Source organism: Myotis daubentonii, chromosome 2 (genome assembly GCF_963259705.1).
Source record: "Myotis daubentonii chromosome 2, mMyoDau2.1, whole genome shotgun sequence".
NCBI lineage: Eukaryota > Metazoa > Chordata > Mammalia > Chiroptera > Vespertilionidae > Myotis > Myotis daubentonii.
Genome location: NC_081841.1, coordinates 97,683,825 through 97,708,928, shown reverse-complemented (window position 1 = coordinate 97,708,928; position 25,104 = coordinate 97,683,825). Strand labels below are relative to the sequence as shown.

At 39.1% G+C, this 25,104-nt stretch overlaps 1 protein-coding gene across 14 annotated transcripts in view; it reads right to left on the bottom strand.

Annotated features, from left to right (window-relative positions):
• WNK1 (WNK lysine deficient protein kinase 1) overlaps positions 1 to 25,104 on the bottom strand; it is a 151,587-nt gene that overhangs the window by 58,899 nt on the left and 67,584 nt on the right. For all 14 annotated transcript variants that reach the window (XM_059683922.1, XM_059683923.1, XM_059683919.1 and 11 more), the window contains exons 3-4: positions 22,027 to 22,247; positions 20,731 to 20,888 (exon numbers count right to left, since the gene is read on the bottom strand). In XM_059683922.1, the coding sequence (XP_059539905.1) occupies positions 20,731 to 20,888; positions 22,027 to 22,247 (379 nt within the window). The remainder of the gene's footprint in view (positions 1 to 20,730; positions 20,889 to 22,026; positions 22,248 to 25,104) is intronic.

Sequence of the window (25,104 nt, the reverse complement as noted above, 5' to 3'; positions counted from 1 at the left end):
AAAATTCCATACCAATGCTATACAACACACACATTTAGAGGAATGAGTTTGGCCTTCTGGCAGTAAAACTCTACATATTCAAATGTTACTGCTGCCTTCAAAAATGTATTGCAGGTGCCAAAGTAGCCCAATAAAATGGAGACACACCTTACCAGTCCAGCAGCTGGTATTAAAAGATTAAGGCTGCTTATTGTTAGTCACTTAGGTAATGAAAAGAATAAAAAGGTATTTCACCAGTCGGCTACCATCAAGAAGTCAAGATTATAAAAATATCTAGCAGAGATATTCTGAATCATTTGAGAAGCAGGACTTTATAGGGGTTGTTTATTTAAAAAGACCCAAAAATGTAAAAATTAGTATGAAACCACATGACCCTTAAAGTGGCCTACAGAAAAGTCACCCGGTACATATAAATAGAAAGCTGCTTAAAAGAAACGAGTACAGGTTTTCATATACACATTATACTCACAGGTTTCTTGTTCTTAGGAGATGAGAAAGCTCTATGTATTTTCAAAAATTTTAATAAGTAATTGTTAATGTAAAAAAGTTGGTTGAGGGGTAGTAAAAGATAAAGAGGGCCAAATATATGGTGATGATTTGACTTTGGGTAGTGGGCATAAAATGTATTATGAAGATCATTTATCACAGAAATATACACTTTAAGCCTGTATGATCATATTAACCAGTGTCACCCCAATACATTTAATAATTTTTTTAAAAGTTGGTTGAGATTATTCTAAAACATGATTTTAAGCACCAGACAGGACAAAATAATGAAGAAAAAATGTTTTGATGAAAAAAGTTTTCATCTTTTTTTCCTTTTGGTTCATATACTTCAATAGGGTGGACAACTTAGAGCCTAAAAAAATCCTGCCACCTCTTTACTTTCTTTTTTCTCTCTCTTTTCTTTACTTTATGATTTAGCCACACACAGTCCTATTCTAGCCCTGTTCTAACCAGTGAAAGCAAAATTTTGCTCACCTATTGTGAATGAAGTTCAAAAACACAAAACAGAACGGAATAATAAGGTAGATAAGTTTAGCTAATATTTTACACATAAGAAAAATGAATAGTTAAAAGGTACACAGTCTTCCTCAGCCAGCAACCAACTGGCTTTAGAAATATTCATTTACTTTTGTAACTCACAGGATCTCTTCTCTGGGCAGTAGTACCATATTATGTTTTTTGACATGGGAAAGTAGAAAGGTTTCTCTGCATTAAACAAAAGTACCTCTTGAACATCTACTGTTTAAGATATTTTGAGGGTTATACAAAATTATGTATTCTCTTAAAACAAAAAACAAAGGCCACTTTTGGGCAATTTTAAACGTAGTACACAAAAATAACTGCACGAGTTGATATAAATGATTATAAAACGTTGTTTTATTTTTTATAACTAAGAAAAAACAAAAACATATACATGCATTTTATAGACTCTGAGTTTTTCTTTGAATTCTATATACTTATGATTTGCCAACTAATTTACTGGAAAAATAAGTCATTATATAGTATTCTTCTGGCTCAATCTTCTAGTTCTTAAAAATCGTCAGCACTTACTTCTTAAAAGCTTACATTTCAAATGTGTTTAAGTAACATTTAACTATTTTTACATAAAAGTAAAACTTCTCCTAACCATTCAGAATTGAGAAAAGCCTTGTTCCTCTTCACATAAAATATAGTGTAAAATTAACTCAACTATAAAACTTTAAATATTTTAAAAAGCATTCTAAAATCAACAATTTCAACACTTTAAGTGAAGCTTTCTACACATACCACCAAAAATATATAGATACATATGTATCTTTTGTATATTGAAAATTCTTACCCACCTCATTTACACAATCCTTTTGAGGACAGCAGCAGCAATGAGAATTTACGATGACAAACACTGAGCAAAAATCTTTCTTTGTAAAATCCATCAGAAAAGGCAAAATAGACTTGTTACAAAGGAAAATGACAATGTAAATTAACAGAGTAAATTAGCCCACAGCATAAGCAAGGCAGACATCAAAGTCAGACTGAAGCATAATTTCTTGTTTCACATTAGCCATGCTTCCCCAACTCTCAGATATGGGTTTGCCCTGCGACAATCTAGTTATTTTAGATTGGCCCTTTAAACAAAACTACATTCTACACAGCTGGGAAACTGTTTTGCTACTATTCTTCCTGCTTCTCCTCCAAGAGCAACAGATTCCTGGACAAGCAAAATGAGATTTTTACTTGTTCAAAGCTCCACCCATTATGTCCACAAGTTCTGCCTCCTTGACATTAAAACCTACACTAGAAAACTATTTATCTAAGTATTCCCTTCCCCCTAATCACGTTGAAACTATGCTTTTAAAATAAAATGGGGATTGAGTTCAATGATCAAACTGTAACTCAGAATATGTAGCCAAAAGTATACTGGACAAGGAGATCATAATACTCAGTTCAAGCTTTCAAAAACCAAGTCTGTGTGAACTGAGCTATATCCCCTAAATTCACTTGAAAAGTGTGGATAATAGTTCCTCTGTTTACCTAATTTAAAAAGTGGTAATATTAAGGTAAATGCCTCACCACGCTCTCATGGTACATTAAAAAAATAAACAGCTTTGAATTGGTACACAGAAGTAGTAAGAATTTATTCTCCTCCCTCTCTTCTATTAAAAAGCCTCAATATGCTTATCTACTTAAAGACATTTCCATTGCCAGGAAGAACACATGGGCCCAAATAACCCCTTCTTTGATTTTAGTTATTAAGGAAAGGTTTTGTTCATGGCATTAACAAAGGATGGTAGAAAATGTGTTGTTCATTGAATTGTTTTAACATATAACTGAATCAAATACTATTGCCTGTAATTTGGTAAGCTTGAATCCCCATCAAGACAGTGGGTACTAAGGCTTCAATTACTAAACAGTAGCGTAAGGTAAGAGCTTGGAAGGTATTTGGTAGAAATACTTTTACTCTAAAGGTAGAAATGACCATGAATTCTAACAAGCTACTACATGTTCTTTTTTATTTTTTTTAATTGATTCCAGAGAGAGGAAGGAGAGAGAGAGAGAGAGAGAGAGAGAGAGAGAGAGAGAGAGAGAGAGAGAAGAGAGAGAGAGAGAGAGAGAGAGAGAGAGAGAGAGAGAAACATTGGTCAGTTGCCTCCCATATACACCCTGACTGGGCGAAACCACAACCTGGGTATGTGCCCTGCACGGGAACTGAACCCACCTTTCAGTGTATGGGACAATGCTCCAACCAACTGAGCCACACCACACCAGCCAGAGCATAACAAGCTATTTCAAAGTAGTTATCATAGATCTCTGGCTCAACACAGCTCATCCCTACCAAGTAGGTAGTATAGGATATCAGGTATTGGTCAGAAATATAGTATTACCTGTAACTTAAGTGGTTAAGTAAGCCGGTTTAAGATTATGGTTAGCTAATGAAAATGGAAGAACTAGAAAACAGGTGCCTGCTTCATAGATTTATCAGATATAAAGATGTGGGTAAGTTTTTAAACTCTATTGAGCAACAAACAAAACCAAAATGAGGTAGCTTTTTTAGGACAAAGTTATAATGTAGTCACAGATACCTAGATTTATGAAGACCGACCTTTTCTACATATCAAATGAGAGTTTTCAATATATACAATAAAAATACCATTCACATACAGATAACAATTTACATGTCGAAACTCTAATTCCTCGTTCAGAAAGCCCATGCCTTTCTCTGGATTTCCCCATTTCTTCAATAGTATCATCATTATTTCTATGTTCCAGACAGAAAACAGTCATTCTTGGATGCTTCTTCCTACAATATAAGTACTATTACTGTCTATGAGTTCTTTAACAAAGATACATGTTTAAAACTGCTGATAAGCAGTTCTGCAACTAATACTCCTACTATCCCCTCCAACAGCCAAAGATGCTGACCAGGCAAAATGTAATTTTTACTGACCTGTTACCTCTAAAAATTGTTGTTTCTTTTGTATAACAGTTGTAACCACCCAAGTCCAGATGATCAAAACTGTAATAACCTCTTTAAGCTTAGACCAATTTAAGACAGGCCTCATTGTTTCCATTCTCTTGTCTCCAATTTGTATTTTACATTGTGGCTAGTTCAATCATCTGGTTTCATTGAATCATGAGATATTTAACCATTTCCAATCACCTAACATCATTTAACATCACACTGCTCAAAAATGGCTAACAGTTCACATCTATAAGATGGCCACAGAATCTCAGCTCTAAAAAAGAATCTCAGTGAAAGTCCTCCCCCCTCACCCCCATTCGAATATGACAATGGTGGGCCAGAAATTAATAGTATGTCAAAGTTAGAATTAATTCCTTAATTCAACTGGCATGTATGGAGTGTCTAGTTTAGTCTTGTGTAACCTAGTACCTATTAGATACACTGCATTATCTTCAGCATCTAGAATAAAAGAAAGCAAATCCAAATTCCACAATGCCTAGGGTTCAATGTTGCTTCTAGTCCATGTTAAAGTACTTTTAATTCTTTAATCTGGTGTGAAAAAGCTCTCACAATCCAACTCTATCTACTTCTCTATTCCTATCTACCCAAGATAAGTCCAATCAATCTGGTTACTTTTTACTTAACACTTGTTTTCACCAACAAGAATACTCTTCCTATTCCCCCATTTTTTAAGCCAACTAAGTCCTACACTTCTTTCAAGGTATACTTTAAATCATATATAATAAAAAGGCTGAAGTATGACTCTTTTGGCACATAAGTTATCTACAAAATACCAGGAAACTAAATACTATTATAATGTACTTAAATATAGAAACCATCTTTTTATACCCTACCAGTTTTTATTCTATAGTCTAATGACTTTTAGGATAAAACCTGTGAATTATAGATCAACATTCAGTGTGAATAAATAAAACTAACTTTCCTGGGAAATTTTGAAATAAGGATTTCATAATTGTTCTCTAGCACCTAAAACACTGGGAATGATACCCAGAACTGCCTGGTTTAAGATTAACAGTCTGATTAATATTAAGAACCTTTAATCTTAATCAAATCACAGTAGAGTAATTGAATGACTGTAAAAATCTTTCACAATGTTCCCAAGACATAGCCCATAATATACAATTTTCTTTTACATGTATAATCCAAATGTACTGAATGGAAACAGAAATAAAATTTATTAAAAAAATTTTTTCAGCTAATTCCAGTGGATTGAGATCTCTGGCTAGCACAAAAATTCCAGCTGCTAAATAAAAAACAAGCAAACAAAAAATGTGTTTCCCTCAACTTTTCAAACCCTATCTAATCAGAATCAGTCGCAATTCTCCCCGGAAAAAAGAAAAAAGGGGGGGGAGGGGTGAATTGCAATCTGTTATATAAAAACTAAAAGGAATTTTGTCCTAACTGCTTTAATTCTGTTTTTCCCAGACAGAATGTTCAAACCTTGCAATCGAAAGGCTAATAGAATTAGTGACAAAGTCAAATTACACAAACAAAGTAATTAAAAAATCCCCATTATTCCTAACTTGGTTGTTATGAGGCTGGATTCAGCTAGATTCTTACTGGTATGAACCATTAGTTCAGAGGAATTTGAACATACCTTATGATCCCATTGGAAAACAAGCCTCTTCAAACTCCCTACCAAATCCAGCTAGTTGTATCAAAGAAAATTAGTTTACCTCATAATTCCTCAAGGCTCATTACTCTCTGATACATGAAAGCCTTTATACTGCTCCAACCTAAAATGCACTATCCTTCAGATATCCTTCATTGATGCTATTGTTTATTGCAGTTTCTGTTCTTTTAACAGTGGACAAAAATTGTGCCTAGTATATTAGTACGCTTATTTGGATCTTCTCGTTACCAATGGCAGAGATTTTCAAGTTAACTGAAGACTTCTTTGAACAGGGGGCTCAACCTGCTACCCATGTAACCCAAAGTTTTTTTTTCTCTTGAGGTCTAGAAAAAAGGTTAAAAAACAGAACCAGGTAAAGGAAATAATTTCAAGGTTTGTATTTGTGTCATGTCAGTGATGCTTGATTCTGACATTTATTATGATTATTATTACTAGAGGCCCGATGCATGAAATTCATGGAAGGGGCTCGGCCCTCGCAACCTCGGGCTGCGGAAGGTCGTCCGAAAGGATGTCCGGACAGTCGTTCTGCTATACGATCTAATTAGCATATTAGCTCTTTATTATATAGGATTATTATTATTATTATTATTATTATTATTATTTTTCCTGCATTTCTTTGGAAAAAATGTTTAACCTCTGAACCTATTTTCTTACCTGTGAAGTGAAGATATTATCTACCGACTACTTACCTGGACACAAAAGGTTAAAACAAGATAGTATATGTAAAGCACTTTTGCAAGGTGATTGGCAACAAGCAATATTACATTAAATGTAAGCTCATTTGCTCTCATTTAAAATTGAACTTTAAGTTCATTAAACACGTTTTAATCACTGCAATTTGCTGAATGTCAATGGATAAAAGACTAGAACAAGAGACAACTTATTTCATTACTAGGCATTCACAATGATGTTAACAGTAAGAACGGCAATACCTAATAAATACTGATTGATAAGTGCATGTCAGGCACTTTACTATGTTCTACATCCTTAATCCTCATAAACAACTTAAGCTCGGGGAAGTTAAGTAACTTGGCTAATTCAAGCAGACCCAACTCTAGAGCACATTTCCTCCAGAGGCAACATAAAATTGTGTTTCACTCCCTACATTTCTGTATTCACTTCATAAATACAGAGTGCCAATGACCTGCCAGTTTCTAAACACTAAGGAATACAGCAAAGAACAAGTCAAATAAAACCCCCAACCCATAGAATTTGTATTCTAATTGGGGCTTTAAATATTGTAAGGCTGTGATAAAAGCCATAAGGAAAAATAAAACCACAAAGGGACAGAAGTAAAATGTGTGAATACTTAAGAATGTTTTAGATAGGGTAGGCAGGGAAGGCCCCTCTGAGCAAGTAACACTTAGACTTGAATGAATTGCATGTACAGAACAATGACATACAACAATTTATCATCAGTGCACTATAGAATATGATTGCTAAACCATCGTCTACATTTGTCCCCTTCATATTGGCACTTACAGACAGGTTCAAATGCCCTCAGATTACAGACTGACATTATAATTGACATTTATGGATTCTGTATAGCATTTTGATGTGAGCAGGGGATCTGAAATCATAACTATTATTTTGTAAATATGTAACCTTAAGCTAGCCATCCTGGGTTTCAGACTGTTTATTATCAACTGTTGATAATAGTAGTATGCCTCCCTCCAGAGTTGTTGGAAGAATTATAATACATGAAAAGTGTTTTATGCAATGTCTAGCACAGAGGGTATATATTTATTATATGCCCATTGCTATAGGCAGCTATTTGCATGGCAGTGTACCACTGCAGTGCCAGACATGTTACAGTAAGTTGATCTACAGAGGAAAAACCTGTCCTTGAGAAGCTGAGTACTTATGAGGGGGCCAACAGTTACTATCAATATAATTATTTTATTAATAAAACAGAGGTAAAGTGTGGTAGGAACATAGCAGAGGGAATGATATTGGCATGACTTTCTTCTAAGAATCCTAGAAATACTTCTGGTGAAGAGTGCCAGAGGACTGAAATACTGGCTCATACCTTCATACAGATTTGCTTCAGCATCGCTGTTATAGCAGGCCAATAAAGCTCTAAGTTAAAATATACATCTCAGGAATACTGTCTTTGAGCCTCTCCAGGAGATCAAAACCCCTACTTCATTATGTCTATTAAATCCATCCTTTTTACTGTAAATACTACTTCCATGTTTACCTTTCCAACTAAAAAGTGGGAGGAAGAACAAAACATACTATTTCATTCATTGCTGTATCATTATTCACTGGCACGTAAAAGATACCCAATTAATAGATGTTAAATAAGTGAATAAGTGTTTAAACAAATTTTTAAAAACATGAAACTAGAGCTTATGGTTCAACTGACTAAAGTTCTGTGATCTTCAGAGCTAAAAAAGTAATCCTGAGTGTGAAAGAGGGACTCTTCTTTCCTTTTCTAAGTTAGTACTAAACCTATAGAAGGCCTTGCATTTAGGAGGGGGCAATTTACTGATGATTAATTGGTTATACACAGTAAATCTGGGATAGAAAGCAGAATTCTGAAGTGGCAGGGGTAAGTTTACATCAAGGAGCCCTATAATCTCTCAATGAATAACCAAGCAGATTTCATTAATAAATGTGCAATAGGTTAGGTAGACTAATGGTAACACATACTTTTAAAAAAACTAGTTAAATTACATTCAAATCAGAGTTAAAAGAAAGTACAATACTTTCAGGCGTATTTCAACACAGTCATTACTATCATTTACATAATCATATAAATCATTCTTTAATCTAGGCACTTACTTAAATCCCCCATTTATCTCAATACACAAAACAGGAGAAAACTTTGGGAAATTAAAAAAAAAAACATAGCCCTTTTTATTCCTCATTGGAAGCCAGAAATTGAGGTTGGTGAAATTAAGAAAGCATTATCCAGATAAGAAATATAATTGACAGTAAAGAATAATGGACTGTAGATAATACAGAACTAAATTTTTACAGCTGAGAGGAAAAATAAAGCACAAGTATATGCTTGCAATATACTTAGAAACTAAGGATTCTAAAACAGTTCCAACTGACTTAAAGAATTCCTCAAGCTTTTTATTCTTTTTTACATCCTGGCTTATTATGTTGCTTTATTAAAAAGCAACTCCTGAGTAAGGAAGAAAAAATGTAATTAAATAGGGTTAAATTCCTTAATGAATTTGGGTACTTAGTAAAAAGGTTTCATGAATGGTAGGATAATAATTTATTCAAATAATGTTTGGTATTACATTATTTACCCTACTTTTTATTTATTTAACCAAAAATATGTTACACGGAACCGAAAGGGACCTCAGGTGAACACTGTTTCAGCTCTCCCTTTTCAAATTTTAATGTGTACATGAATCATCTTTGGATCCTGTAAAATGAATGTCTTGATTCAATCTGCCTGTGATGGGGCAAGAATTTTACATTTTTAACATGTGCCCAAAAGATGCAGATTCTGCTGGTCTGGGGATTGCACTTTGCATAGCAAAGATCTAAATACAAGTGATTCTCAAAAGTGAGGTACCAAGATCCTTTTAGGGGATCTGCAAGGTACTTCCTTTTCCAAGGACATATCTGAATGAAGCCTAATTTTCTTCATACACTTTAATCAAAACAATATATTGCAATAGATTGAACGGAGAAGCAGGTTTGAGAATCTAACTGTCTCCTTTTTTGACCAGACATTAAAGAGATCTGTAAAAAATGTAAAAATGCCACTTTTCCACTTCATTTTAAAAGTAAGTCATGGAGAGAAATTTTTTGGTAAAATGTCACTAATGTCAACATATACTGAGCTTATTATACTATTTCTTAATTAATAATTAATAACAAAATTCCATGTTAATTTTTAATATGGCAAACTAAATATAAAATAAGTAAACAAAAGCTCTTTGGGTTCCTTAGTAATTTTTAATAGTATAAAGGGGGCCTGATACAAGAGAATTTGAGAGTCATGAGCTAAATCATTTAAGTCTGATAGCTTCCATCTTTTGATCCTTTCTCAAAAGATCTCAATGGACAGATCTTAAATCTCTACCAGTAGGCCTTTATAATGCCTTAAAATAATCTTGCCAATCTCCTTTTGCTTCCCCACTTTTTAAGTATTTACTGAAGTATAATTGATGCAATATAAACTACACAATTTGAAATATACATATTTTTATATTTTGATACATATACGCACTCATAAATATATAAGCACAGGTAAGAAAATGGTATCCATTATTCTAATTGTTTCCTTTGCCAATTTCTTTATGTCCAATTACAATTTTTCTGGGCTTATTATTTGTCTCCTCCAAGTCAAGAAAACAATTGCTGTGCACCTCCCTCTTCCAATTACGCATATAAGCCTCTTCCCTCAAGAAATTAAAAAGAATAGTTCTAAAAATTGAAAAGCATGGGTCTCAATCAGAAAGGGCTCATGAATTCAGGAACTGTCTTAAAACATTTCAGAGACTAACATGAAATTATAATTTTTTTTTTTAAGATCTATTTTTATTGATTTAGAAAAGAAGGGAGAGGGAGAGATAGAAACATCAATGATAAGAGAGAATCATTGATGGGCTGCCTCCTGCATGCCCCCTACTGGGGATGGAGCCTGCAACCCAGGCATGTGCCCTTGACTGGAATCGAACCCGGGACCTCCTTTAGCCGACGCTCTGTCCACTGAGCCAAACAAGCTAGGGTTACTTGTTTTTTCCCTATGAAATTCAGAGACCAAAGTAAGTAATTATAGGGTAAAAGTTATGGGGAAACAATTCAACAAAACAAAACACAGACCTACCCCCATAATGCAAAAAGTTACTTGAACTAGCTATTTAGAAATTTTAACTATGAGAACTACAAATTGAAGGAAGAGCATGTGAACAGATAACATTCTTTCAAATGCTTTCTAGTCCTAGAATTTTGATTCTAACTATTAAAGTTATTGTTTTCTGCTCTATTTGTATCAAATGTTTCCCCTATTCTATAAAATGTATTGATTGTATAGGTGTATCAGTTTCTACTTGCTAATATTAAATTTCATATTAGTAGGAAAATTTTGTTAATATTTCAAAGGTGATCTTGAGTTTCATTCCTCTTTTGCAGGGAATTCAAATTAAACTCTCCCAAACTTACATAGTGTTTGACAATATTTGGGATTCCTTTAATTGAAACATTTATTCTTCAAAATATTTACTAGCGTGCCTACAATGTACCATATGCTATGTTATAACACAATATGTATAAACAAAGGTTTAATAAACTGAGTTCTAGGATAATACCTTTTAAGATACTTGTTATATTTCATCCTTCCTGTTCCCAGTTGTTCTCCAGAGTTGAAGGAAGAAACTACAGAACTAAAGGGAAATAAAATCTGTTGAACATAACAACTGTGGTATATCCATACAATGGTACTCGGCCATAAATAGGAATGAGGCACTGATTCATGCTATAACATGGATAAACCTTGAAAGCATTATTGTAAGTCAAAGATAACACAAAAACAAAGCACAATACAAAAGGACATACGTTGTATAATTACATTTGTATGAAATGTACACAACAGACCAATCAAAGCCATGGAAACAAAAGTATACTATTGGCTGAGTGGAAGGGGGAATGAAGAGTGACTACTAATGGGCACGGAGTTTCTTTTTTGGGGGTAATGGAAGGTTCTGGTATTAGTGGCAATGACTGCAGATATACTATTGTAGATATACTAAAACCCACTGAATTGAACACCTTAAAAGTATTTAAATGATAAATTTTATGATGTGAATTTTATCTCAAAAAAAGAAAAACTGACAATAGGGTAAGTATTCTACTAAAGAATATAGAGTCCTACCCGGCTTGGCTCATGGATAGAGCGTCAGCCTGTGGACTGAAGGGTCCCAGGTTTTTGATTCCGGCCAAGGGTACATGCCTGGGTTGCGGGCTCGATCCCCAGTGTGGGGTGTGCAGGAGGCAGCCGATTAATGATTCTCTCTCATCGTTGATGTTTCTATCTCTCTCTCTTTCTCCCTTCCTCTCTGAAATCAATAAAGAAAAAAAAATACATACATATATATATATATATATATATATATATATATATATATATATATATGAATATAGAAACAGTGATACTGGTCTTTCTAGGTTCTATTAAACTAATACCAAATACTTCATTCATTTGAGAAAGGGATTTTCTTCTCAACTGAGCTGGAGTTAGCATTTGCAAATAAAGATGCATTTGTTTATTAGGCAGTGTCTCAACTGCTTTTTCTTAAAAAATCAATTTGTTTACTTTTATCAAATAATTGCTTATATAAATGTTTATCTATTATTATGGTGGTACTGTGCCTGACAGTCTGAAACATACTGCTTTTACCCTGATCCTCCAGTAAGCAACTTTTAATCAATAGGGTTTTGTCATATTTTTCACCTACTCACCTACACAGTCATTATTTCTAACCAGTTAATTATATTTGCTGGGTTGGGTATGGAATGGGGATAAATTTTAGATAATTAGTTCTACCATATAATTTGACTTGATTTCTTTAAACAGCAGAGTTACTTTTATAGTTCATTTATTTTTTTCCTGTTTTTATTGATTTCAGAGAAGAAGGGAGAGGGAAGGAGATAGAAACATCAATGATGAGAGAGAATAATTGATCGGCTGCCTCCTGCACACTCCCCTACTGGAGATCGAACCTACAAACCAGGCATGTGCCCTGACTGGGAATTAAACTGTGACCTCCTGGTTCAAAGGTCTACGCCCAAGCATTGAGCCACACCAGCTGGGCTATAGTTCATTTTATATAAAGAAACCTAAAATTCCATGATCTCCTAAAACATTTTAAGCACCAACCTTTGTTTAACAAAATAATCAGGAAGTGAATTCACAAGATTAATCAAAAACACTTATCACTAAGTAATAGAGAAAGCCCAATCAGTGCATACTCTAACACAGCGGTTCTCAACCTGTGGGTCGCGACCCCTTTGGCGGTCGAACGACCCTTTCACAGGGGTTGCCTAAGACCATCAGAAAACACATATATAATTACATATTGTTTTTGTGATTAATCACTATGCTTTAATTATGTTTAATTTGTAACAATGAAAATACATCCTGCATATCAGATATTTACATTATGATTCATAACAGTAGCAAAATTACAGTTATGAAGTAGCAACGAAAATAATTTTATGGTTGAGGGTCACCACAACATGAAGAACTGTATTAAAGGGTCACGGCATTAGGAAGGTTGAGAACCACTGCTCTAACAGCAGCCTACAAAATAGTAGAGCCCTTGTGTGCTGTTACATAATGAAATCTATCCCAATTTCAAATTAGAAATATTGCAAGAGTAACAGAGAAGGCTGTCTGAGAGAGAGAGAGAGAGAGAGAGGGGAGAATGTTTAAAAATATGGCTATCTTATTTATACTTTATTCTAGTCTGTTGGATATCAAAACATTCAGAATTGTTGGAAGGTAATATAAAGACACTGGTTCATAAACCCTTATGCTTAAAATCCAGAATGATCACCTGAAGCAGTAATCCTGGGTTTGTTTAAGATGTCATTTATTCTTAGGCCAATACTAAGAATAAGTATGGTCAATGAAAATGGTTATTACATTAAAACATCTTATGTTTTCATCAAAGAATTAAAATGACAGCTCTACTCTTAACAGAGAGAAGACTGTTCACAAATTTTCAGAGCTAATAATTTAAGAAGCTACCTGCCTGCACCAAGATTCTCATATATATCCTAAGTACAGAAGCTGGCTAATAAGAATATTACCATATATCAGATTAGAAATTATTTATAGAATTAGAGGCCCGGTACATGAAAATTCATGCACTGGGGGGGTGTCCCTCAGCCCGGCCTGCTCACAGTCCAGGAGCCCTCAGGGGCGGAAGGGGACCCGGTGATCAGGGGAAGGCAACGCTCCATCACACCTCTGCTGCTGCCACTGCCGGCAGTGCAAGCCTCACCGGCTCTGGTTACCTGAGCCTTGGGCGGCTCGGGGCCTGAGGGGACTGGGGGACTCCAGAGGCAGGCGTGTGGAGCGGCTGTGCGCCCGCTGCCCCAGCGGGGCTGAGGGTACTGGGTTCTGCCATCTTGTGGCTGTGGGCACTGCCATCTTTGAGGGCGGGGCAGTCAATTAGCATATTCCCTGCTGTGGGCACTGCCATCTTTGAGGGTGGGGCAGTCAATTAGCATATTCCCTCCTTATTGGCTGTGGGTGCCGCCATCTTTGCGACAGTGTGAGGGTCAATTAGCATATTTCCTCATTAGATAGGATTCTTTAAAGGAAAAAAATTTTAAGAAGTTGTGGAGACATGTTAAGAATAGGATCAGCAACTTTTTCTATTAAGAGCCAGACAGAACATATTTTATTAGGTTTTTTGACCCATATAGTCTATTGCAATTATTCAACTATCTATGTATATAAAAGGCTCTCCCTTCATCTCTGAAATCAATAAAAATATATTAAAAAGAAATATTAAAAGGCTAAGTGACCGACTGTCGGTCCATCTGACCGATTGACTGGCCGGCACATATGATGCACGCTGGCAATTTAAAAATAAATTTTGACTTACACATGCATGATATATATAAAGCTTTCACTGGTGCCAATCGCGCAAGTGTGTTTCTCGAAGCTGAAGTATTAACAGGATCTGCGGAAGGAGAGGTTTTTCTGATTCCAAGAATTGATTTGTCCCAGTCTGACATATAAATTAATTCAAAGACAGTTTCCCGTGATGCCAGCATTTGTGATGACTAGTAATAAGTCACGACAAACTCTAGGCAGAATAGAAATATTCCTACCTGAACCAGTTTTTGGACATGGTCAGTTATATGTTGCTTCCTCTCAAGTTCGAAGAGCGTGTGACATTAAAGTTGTAAGTACTTCATCACAAGGGAAATTAGTCAAGCACTCTGAAAGTGTTTTTACTCTTAATGTGGTAAACAGGGAGATATTAGAATAAGTTTAATCAATTTATCAGTCATTGTTTTTATCAATGTTATTTTTATATCATGTTTTTGTTTTCATATCATGCTTTTTGTTGTTTTTATATCATGTCTTTGTTGTTATATCATGCTGTTATTGTTTATTAATCATTTATATATTATTTTCATACACATTTTACTAATTTTCTTTCATCTCTGATACTTCTATTATAGAGAAAGGGCAAATAAGGATATTAAAATATTTCTTCTAATTAATTTCCTTTCAATGTGCATGAATCCGGGCACCAGGCCACTACTGTCACTATATGTAAAAACAAACATAGATAATACAGAAATAAATGAGTATGGCTGGGTTTTGCTAATTTATTTATGATGCTGAAATATGAATTTGGTATTATGTTCACACGTTACGACATTTTCTTTTGATTTTCACCATTTAAAAAATGTAAAAACTGCCCATTCAGCATGGCTCAGTAGTTGAGTGTCAACCTATGAACCAGGAGGTCACTTTTTGATCCCCAGTGTGGGGCATGCAGGCAGCAGCCAATCAATAATTCTCTCTCATCATTGAGAGAAGGTAAATGGCATGTACAAATGGGAGGAATAAAGGAAAGGATGTGGCATATGTGTATAATAAAGAGGACTAGCTTAACTAAAAAAGTATTTAGAAGAAGATAAGGAATAGCAAAAGAGAACGTTAAAAATTTGTACATGCTGTGATAAGCAAAAAAAATAATTTATAATATAAACTACTTCTGGAAAATAATGTCAAGGTGTGACATAAAATGTAAAATCAGAGTTTTGACAATCAGAATAAAGGCTTGCATCTAAGAGTTATTCTGAAGCAAGAATCTGATAAACTGGAAGAAGAGAGTAAAAAAATGAGTCACATATACTTCTTGAGGTTTCAAGAATTCTAAATAAAGGGGAAAATCATCCAGTAAATAAGCCACCCTATCTCCAAAGAAAAAAAGGAAAAATGGAAACTATTTTATGCACTGAGGGGAAAAAATGTAATAATAATAAAAGACCTGAACTTGGAATACAGATCTAGAACTGTAAGAGGCAAAGCAGATGAGCTTTTTAAGGGCAAAACTATAGAATGATGATTAAGATACTTACTGCAATTATCTGAAGCCTAAAGAAACTACATTTCTCCTGCCTGAGTTGAAGATCAATGCTTTAGAGAGCCCTACCATGAATTAGAAACTGGGGTGGGATGGAGAATGTGTGTTGAAAAGGGGCTGACGAATATAACAGTAAGGACTCAAGAGACGTGGAGATAGTAACAATAATTGATAAAATACCACAAAATTTACAAAGCTGAGAAATAACTTGAAAGTAATGCTCTTTTCCATACAAACAATATCTATTATTTTTATTGGGTATAAAGACCCTAATGGTTCTTATCATTCATGCTGAATAAAATAAATTAACTGTCCAAAATTGTCGCATACCTATCACACAGTAGAATCACATACAAACTACAAAAAAAAAAAGGAGAGGACATTATAGGAATATTCATAGCAATTATAATTAATGAGGTAATCAAAGATATGTCCCAAAACTTTATTTGTGAAGATATAAAACTAATTTGGTCACCCTAATGAAAATGTTTATCTTAAGTTTTTTTTGTGTTTTTTTAAGGATTTTTATTAATTTCAAAGAGAAAGGGATAGGGAGAGAGAGATAGAAACATCAATGATGAGAGAGAATCATCGATTGGCTGCCTCCTGCCCACCCATACCACTGGGGATCAACCCTACAACCTGGGCGTGTGCCCTGACTGGGAATAAAACTGTGATCTCCTGATTCATAGGTCAATGCTCAAGCACTGGGCCATAAGATTTTTAGAAGTATACTAAATTACCATTCTAACCAGCTATCCAAATCTAAATAAACAATTTGTAATCACATCTTCTAATATATAAAAGTTTAGTAAAACTGTATCACTAAAAATGAGTTAACTAGATACTATGTGCCTCTTAATTCTATATAATAAAGATGTAATATGCAAATGGTAGTTACGCTGTGAAGCATTACAACCTAATCGCGGATCAGCAGGAGGGTGGGGCAGTGAGCTACAAGCAGGTGGTGGACAGCTACAGGAGGGGACAGGGCAGCAAGCTATGGGGGGGCGGGAGGCGGAGGGAGCTACAGAAGGGCGAGGCAGCAGGCGGAGAGCTACAGGAGGGCAGCAGTGAGCTACTGGCTACAAGCGGGTGGCAGAGAGCTACAGGAGGGGGCAGGGCAGCAAGCTATGAGGGGGCGGAGGGAGGAGGTATGGGGGGAGCTACAGGAGGATGGGGTGGAGAGCTACTGGCGAGCTACTGGCGCACGGATTAGTGTGCAGGCTACTAGTCTACACTAATAAAAGAGAAACATGGTAATTGGCGTACGACCGCTACCCTTTTCATTGGCTAATCAGCGAGATATGCAAATTAACTGTCAGCCAAGATGGCGGCCGGCAGCCAAGCAGCTTGAAACTAACATGAGGCTTGCTTGCTTCAGTGACGGAGGAGACCAACGTTCCCCACCTGCCGCTGCAGGCCTCTGAGCCTGCAGTTTCAAACAGCCAGCAGATTCGCAACATTGTATGCAAAGGCCAGAAACCTACTTTCAGCCTGCTGAGGCCTAAGAGCTGGAGCCAAGCCTCAAGCTAAAGCTGGCCCAGAATAAAAAAAGAAAAAAGAAAAAAAGGAGCGATTGGGAACTTCAGTCACTTCCAGCCTGAAAACAGCCCTCAGCCCCTCACCCAGACTTGCCAGGCACCCCAGTGGGGACCCCCACCCTGAAGGGGGTGTGACCAGCTGCAAACAGCCATCATCCCCTCACCCAGGCTGGCCAGGCACCCCAGTGGGGACCCCCCACCTTGATCCAGGACACCCTTCAGGGCAAACCAGCCGGCACCCACCCGTGCACCAGGCCTCTATCCTATATAGTAAAAGGGTAATATGCCTCCCGGCACTGGGATCAGCATGACAGGGGGGCAGCACCCAAACCCCCTGATCGCCCTGTGGCTCTGTGTGACAGGGGGCGGGGCCACAACCTCCCTATCCAGCCTGCTCTGTTCGTGACAGGGGAAGGCGCCCCAACCCCCTGATCAGCCCTGCTCTGTGCCTGATAGGGGGGAGCTCCCCAGCCTCCTGATCGCCCTGCAGCTCTGTGTGTGACAGGGTGCGGCGCCTCAACCCCCCCACCCCACGGGCCCTGCTCTGTGTGTGACGGGGTAGAGCCATAACCTCCCCATTGGCCCTGCCCTGAGTGTGAGAGTGGCGGCGCCCCAACCCCCTGATCGGCCCTGCTCTGTGGGTGATAGAGAGCGGTGCCCTAACCCCCTGATCCGCCCTGCTCTGTGCGTGACAGGGGGGGAGCTCCCCAACCCCCTGATGGGCCCTGCTCTGTGCGTGACAGGGGGGAGCTCCCCAACCTCCTGATCGGCCCTGCTCTGTGCGTGACAGGGGGCAGCGCCCCAACCCCCTGATGGGCCCTGCTCTGTGCATGACAGCGGGTGGCACCGCAACTTCCCCATCGACCCTGCCTTGAGTGTGACAGGGGGCGGTGCCCCAACCCCCCAATCAGCCCTACCCTGAGCATGACTAAGGGCGGCATCGCAACCTCCTGATCCACCCTGCTCTGTGCATGACAGGGGGCAGCGCCCCAATTCCCCAATCGGCCCTTCTCTGAGCCCGACCAGGGGCTGCACCTAGGGATTAGGCCTGCCCTCTGCCACCCGGGAGCAGGCCTAAGCCAGCAGGTCGTTATCCTCCGAGGGGTCCCAGACTGCAAGAGGGCACAGGCCAGGCTGAGGGACACCCCTTTTCCCCCCCCCGAGTGCACAAATTTTTGTGCACCGGGCCTCTAGTCAAATATAAAAGCCTAAGCGACCTGGCAGACTGGTAGCTATGACACGCACTGACCACCAGGGGGCAGACACTCAAAACAGGAGCGGAAACCACAGGCATAGAAACATGGACCAGACTGATGAATCTCAGAGGGAAGGGGGACGAGAAAGGGTAGGAAGAGATTACCCAAAGATCTTATATGCATACTAGAGTTCTGGGGTCTCTCAGCCTGGCCTGTGCCCTCTCACAATCCGGGACTCTTCGGGGGATGTTGGAGAGCCAGTTTCGGCCCGATCCCACAGGCCAGGTCGAAGGACCCCCCCACTCCCCTAAGTGCATGAATCCATGCACCGGGCCTCTAGTGTAATATAAAATACACAGAACCACATATTAATTATTCTTACAAAATTTTTTAACCTAACTTTTTTATGTGCCCTTACCAGAAATCAAACCCGAGACTGCAGTGCACAGAATAATACCCAACCAACTGAGCCACACTGGCCAGAATGAACCTAAATTTAATCAAGCATTTGGAACTAGTGGTCTCAAACTTATTTCTCTTGGAGTCCTCCGTTACACTTTTAAAAATGATTGAGGACACCAAAGACTTTTGCTTATGTATTGTTATTTACCATGTTAGAAATTAAAACTGGGAAAGTTGTAAAATATTAATTCATCAAAAATTATAATAGCCCTAGCCAGTTTGGCTCAGTGGATAAGAGCGTCGGCCTACAGACCAAAGGGTCCCGGGTTCAATTCCAGTCAAGGGCATGTACCTTGGTTGTGACTCCTCCCCAGCCCAGGCCCTGGTCAGGGCATGTGCAGGAGGCAACCAATCGATGTGTTTCTCTCACATCGATGTTTTTCTCTGTCCTCCACTCTCCCTAAAAATCAATGGGAAAATATTTTCAGGTGAGGATTAACAACAAAAACAATTTATTATAAAAATTTATAATAAACCTCATTAAATGTTAATAATATATAACCTTTAAAGTAAAAAACCCAATATTTTCCCCCCAAGAAAAGAAAAATTTAGTGAGCAGAATATGGCTTAAAAGAAGACAAGTGGATTGTCATAGCTGCTTCTGTAAATCTGCTGCAGTATCACACATTATTTAGCCTCCAGAAAATGACACTGTATACTTTTGTATGAATGAGTTAAAAAGACAAATTATTTTTATATCACCAACACCCCTCTACAACTTTAACATAAATTTCTGTTTACAGAAATGTAGAAGATAAAATAAAAAGTTAAATGACATCATAAGGAAGCAAATAGACAAATCCAGAATGTGAAACATTTCCCAAAACAATTAATCTAATTCCTTCAACAAATCAATAAAATACAGAAAAAAAAGCAAGGGCAATAGTTCTAGATAAAGACACATGACAACAAAATGTCTTCTGTGGATCCTGATGGACCCTATTTTGAACACTGACTGTAAACAGACATCTCTGAAACAATAGGGGAAATATTTTAATAGGTTAGGGTATTAAATGATCCAGAAATTTACTATTAAATTTTTTAGGTATGATATGGTTACATAATAAAAAAATCTTTAATTTTTATAGAGGCATAATGTAGTACATAGTGGTAAAATGAAACAATGAAATAAAGAAAGAGAACAGATGAAGTAAGTGTAGCAAAAATGGCCCCAATATTCATGTTGCGTTGAATAAATGGGAATTCATTGTATGATTCTATTTTTTTATATGTTTAAACTTTTTTAATAGAAAAAGTTATAAAAATAGTCAATAAAATTACTTTGCTTAACTTTTATGCCTTTTGTGGAAAGCCTCCACATTCTTATAGTAAACTTTCAGTGCTTTATATTATGGACCTAACAACTATGCTTTAGGTTTCAATTGGCACTCTAGAAAATACCTCTTTTGGCAGAGATGAATTACCATGTGTAATTTAAACTAGAATATGGTTTAAATATATATCTTAAAAACTGTGGGTATTAATAAATGATTTAATAAATTAGTATATCAATTTTAATCCATTCAGAGAAAAAGTCTGTGAACAAACCAGCTTAGGTTAAGAGCATAACTCAAATAAGCTTCATGGTGGGAAAAATGAGAACTTACATATCTCATAATAAACATTTAAATGAATGCAAGGAGGGTCCAGGATAAATTGGTGCTTCTTTCATCTTTATGTTTGCTCTCACTGTATCATGAGCAATAAATACCTCAAGTCCCTCTTCTTCCAACATCTCAGTATGCCTTCACTATTGTTCCCTTCTGCATTATTTGATATTCTCTAACTTGGGATTCCTTCTTAATGTGACCTAAATTCATCAGTCAGTGAGAGGAAGACTTACACTGGTCACACGACGGTATATCTGCGCAGCATTCTGGCACTCTGAGTAAGGGTATTCAGATGTGGCCATCTCAAGCATGCACATCCCAAAGGCATAAACGTCAACGGATTCATCATATTTCTCTTCATACATCTCAGGGGCCATGAATTCTGGGGTACCTTTAAATTAAAAGAATGATTCAGACTCAATGCAAGTAGAAGCTGCAGATGTTACTCACCCAAGGAAGAAGCAGGAGTTGACCTGAGAAAGAGAATAAAATGGAAGAGGGAAGGAAGGGAGGGGTATTAGAAAGAGGAATAAAATCTTAGTCTGTTTCATCAAATATTATTATAGATCTTTCACTGCAAGGCCTTTATAAAAGAAACTAGAACAGGGTCAAGTGTCCTTATTTACTATTTCAAATGGATTACTGCTGTACCAAGCAGAGCCTTGAAACAAAAGATAAACTGATATCTCATATTGAAAACAAATAAAAGGAAAAGGTAAGAAACTAGCAAGAAATAAAGTAACCACAATGCATTTACCTGTAAGACAGGATGATGGGTTAAAAAAGATCAAAATACTTGTCTGCCCCCTACTGTATGGTAGCTGTAAGGTTAACATTTAGCAATTTCCAGAGACATTTTTGGTTATAACTAGGGGGAGAACAAGGGGTGTGCTACTGGCAATTAGTGAGTAGAGGCCAGGGATGCTGCTAACTAATCTTACAATGTACAACCTTTATAACAAAGAATTGTCTAACCCAAAATTTCAATAGTACTTAAGTTGAAAAATCCTGTTTTAGATATATCATATCTTGTGAAGAGTAGGAATAAGGTAAAAAATTGATAAAACCAAACTTTCAGAATGAACTCATTTTTTCACACTTTAAAATAAGCTTTTAATAGGCTGATATTTTTCAATATACATATAAATCCAACAGACTATTTTAGTAACTAAAATACATAGAAATTGTTTCCTTCACAGGGAAAGTAACTCACTCTATCTTTTATATAAATAAGTATATAATACTAAATATCAAAAGAATGACCCAATAAGATTGATAGCTAACATTAAGTTTTATTGAGTTCACCTTACTTCTGTTCATATAATTTACAAAAACATTGACAGAAGATGATTCTAGAAGCGTAAATATAGAGAGCTACACATCTCATAAGTAGAACTGATCACTTCTTAAATTCATGTTATGAATTTTTGAAGGTTTATGTTACATAAAAAAGCTCTGACAGGGTCGGGATTCTAAATAAAAGGAATGTCAGAAAGCCAGTTAGGCTGCAAGGTACACTTGAAACATACCTATCACACTCTTGGCAAAAGAAGCCCGCTTCAGGGTTGCCAGACCTAAGTCTCCAATCTTGACGGAGCCTGTAGGACCAGTGATAAAGATGTTGTCACACTTAAGATCTCGGTGAATAATAGGTGGAGTTCGAGTATGAAGAAACTGAAGTCCTTTAAGGATCTGCCGGCACCAGCTTCGTAGAACTTTGATCTTCATCACCTTAAACCTTTTTAGGTATCTAGAAAAGGCAAGGTATACCCAACAGGTTATCAATGATATGAGTTTACTGCTTTGAAGAATTCCATTAAATTCTAGCATATCTGATATAGGAATATCAAATTTAGAATATTAAGATTCAAGAACCTTAAAGGTACATAATACTTTTAGGAAGGTTATAGGGCATGGATAATAAGTGGCTGGTAAGTAGAGTCTGATAACAAAACACAAAAAAATTAATACCTTAAAATTAAATCATTACTAAAATTATTTAAAAGTTAAGTGGTGGAGTTCAACTTCTGATAAATGGTGAAGCAATTCTTAATGGATGCATATCTATATACAGTGGAGCCTTGACTTACGAGTTTAATTCGTTCTGTGATGGAGCTCGTAACTCAAATTACTCGTATGTCAAATCTTAAAGTGAACGAGTGAGACATGTGATGCTGGGCTGATGTTGTGGCATTCACTGTGACGTTTGCTGCGCCAACTAGCAGTGGGGTATCTGAAGCTGGCTTGTAACGCGAATTTTAGCTCGCAACTCAAAGCAAAAAATCGGCCGAGAGACGGCTCGTATCTCGAAAAACTCGTTAGTCGGGACACTTGTAAGTCAAGGCCCCACTGTATATATAAAAGCCCAGGGATGGAACAACCAGAACGACTGGTAGACCAGTTGCTATGACGTGCACTGACCACAGGGGGTAGATGTTCAATGCAGGAGCTGCCCCCTGGTGGTCAGTGCGCTACCACAGTTGGAGCGGCGCTTGGCTGACCGGGATGAGTGGTGCTCCCACAGCGGGCTGGATCCCCACAGGCAATGCCCCCCACGAGTGCATGAATCTGTGCACTGGGCCTCTAGTCTATACTAATAAAAGAGCATTATGCTAATTAGACTGGGAGACCTTCCAGACGTCCTTCCGGACAAAACGAGGGGCTTGGCTGGCCTGTAAACCGCCCTCAAACAGCCCTCAGCAATTTGCCCAGGCCAACCATGCCCCCCGCAGGGACCCTCACACCGATGGGGGCATGGCCAGCCTGCAAATGGCCATCATCCTCTTGCCCAGGCCGGCCACGCCCCCTAGCAGGGAACCTCACCCTGATGGGGACCTGGCCAGCCTGAAAACAGCCATCAGCCCCTCACCCAGGCTGGCCCCACCCCACAAAGGGATCCCCAACTTGATCCAGAACCCCCTTCAAGGCAGACCAGCCAGCCTCCACCCATGCACTAGGCCTCTATCTATACCAGGGGTGGGCAAACTTTTTGACTCGAGGGCCACAATGGGTTCTTAAACTGGACCGGAGGGCCGGAACAAAAGCATGGATGGAGTGTTTGTGTGAACTAATATAAACTCAAAGTAAACATCTACACTAATAAAAGAGAAAAATGGTAATTGGCATACGGTGATACCCTTTTCATTGGCTAATCAGGGCTATATGCAAATTAACTGCCAACTAAGATTGGCAGTTAACTGCCAACAAGATGGCGGTTAATTTGCATAGGTAGGCACAATGCAGGGAGGCGAAAGGGAAAGCAGGAAGAAGCCCCCTGCCACTGGCAGTGATCGGAAACCCAGGGGGGAGCTAAGAGCTGGGGGGCAGGGCAAAGGCGGCCCTGGGGCCGCCTTTGCCCTGCCCCCCAGCCATGATCGGAGAATCAGGCGCCTTTGCCGCCCTGGCCAGTGATAGCAGGAAGTAGGGGTGGAGCCAGAGATGGGAGCTGGACACAGTCGAAGCTGGCAATCCCAGGAGCTAGGGGTCCCTTGCCTGGGCCTAAAGCGAAGCCCACGATCGCGGGGCCGCTGCAGCTGCGGGTCCCCGTTGCCCGGGCCGGACGCCTAGGCCAGAGGCGTTAGGCCTGGGCAGGGGTGGAGCCTGCAACCGCGGGGAGCTGGGGGTCCCCTGCCCAGGCCTGACACCTCTGCCGGAGGCCTCAGGCCTGGTCAAGGGGCCGATCCGGTGATTGGTGATCAGAGGGTGATGAGGGTCAACTCCGCTGGCCGAGGCATCAGGCCTGGGCGGGGGGCTGAGCCAGTGATCGGGGGGAGATGGGGGTCCCCTGTCCAAGCCTGACACTTCCGGCAGAGGCGTCAGGCCTGGGCAAGGGGCAGAGCCAGCAATCGGAGGGGTCTGGGGGTCCCCTGCCCAGGCCTGACGCCTCCGCCAGAGGCATCAGGCCTTGGCTGGGGGCAGAACCAGTGATGGGGGGAAATGAGGGTCCCCTGCCCAGGCCTGACGCCTCTGGTCCAGGCGTCAGGCTGGGCAAGGGGCCGATCCTGCGATTGGAGGGTGATGGGGGTCAACGCCTGAGGGCTCCCAGTATGTGAGAGGGGGCAGACTGGGCTGAGGGACACCCCCACACACACACCCAGTGCACGAATTTTGTGCACCGGGCCCCTAGTCATTACATAAAAGGGTATGGTCTTTTTTTTTTTTTTTTTAGTTTTATTCATTTCAAATGGGCTGGATCCGGCCCGTGGGCCGTAGTTTGCCCACGGCTGATCTATACTAACAAAAGGGTAATATGCTAATTAGACTGGGAAACCTTCCAGGAGACCTTCTGGACAAAGCCATGGTGGTGGGGCTGAGGCAGAGGCAGGTAGGGGTGATCAGACCAGGAGGGGAGGGCAGTCAGGGGTGATCAGGCTGGCGGGGGGGGGAGGGGGGGCAGTTGGGGGAGAGCAGGCCGGCCGGGGGCAGGGGCGTGGAGCAGGCTGACAGGTAGAGTGCTTAGGGGCGATCAGGCAGGCAGGTGAGTGGTTAGGAGCCAGCAGTCCCAGATTGAGAGAGGGATGTCCGACTGCCGGTTTAGGCCCGATCCCTGTGGGGTCCCAGATTGGAGAGGGTGCAGGCCAGGCTGAGGGACACCCTCCCCTGCATGA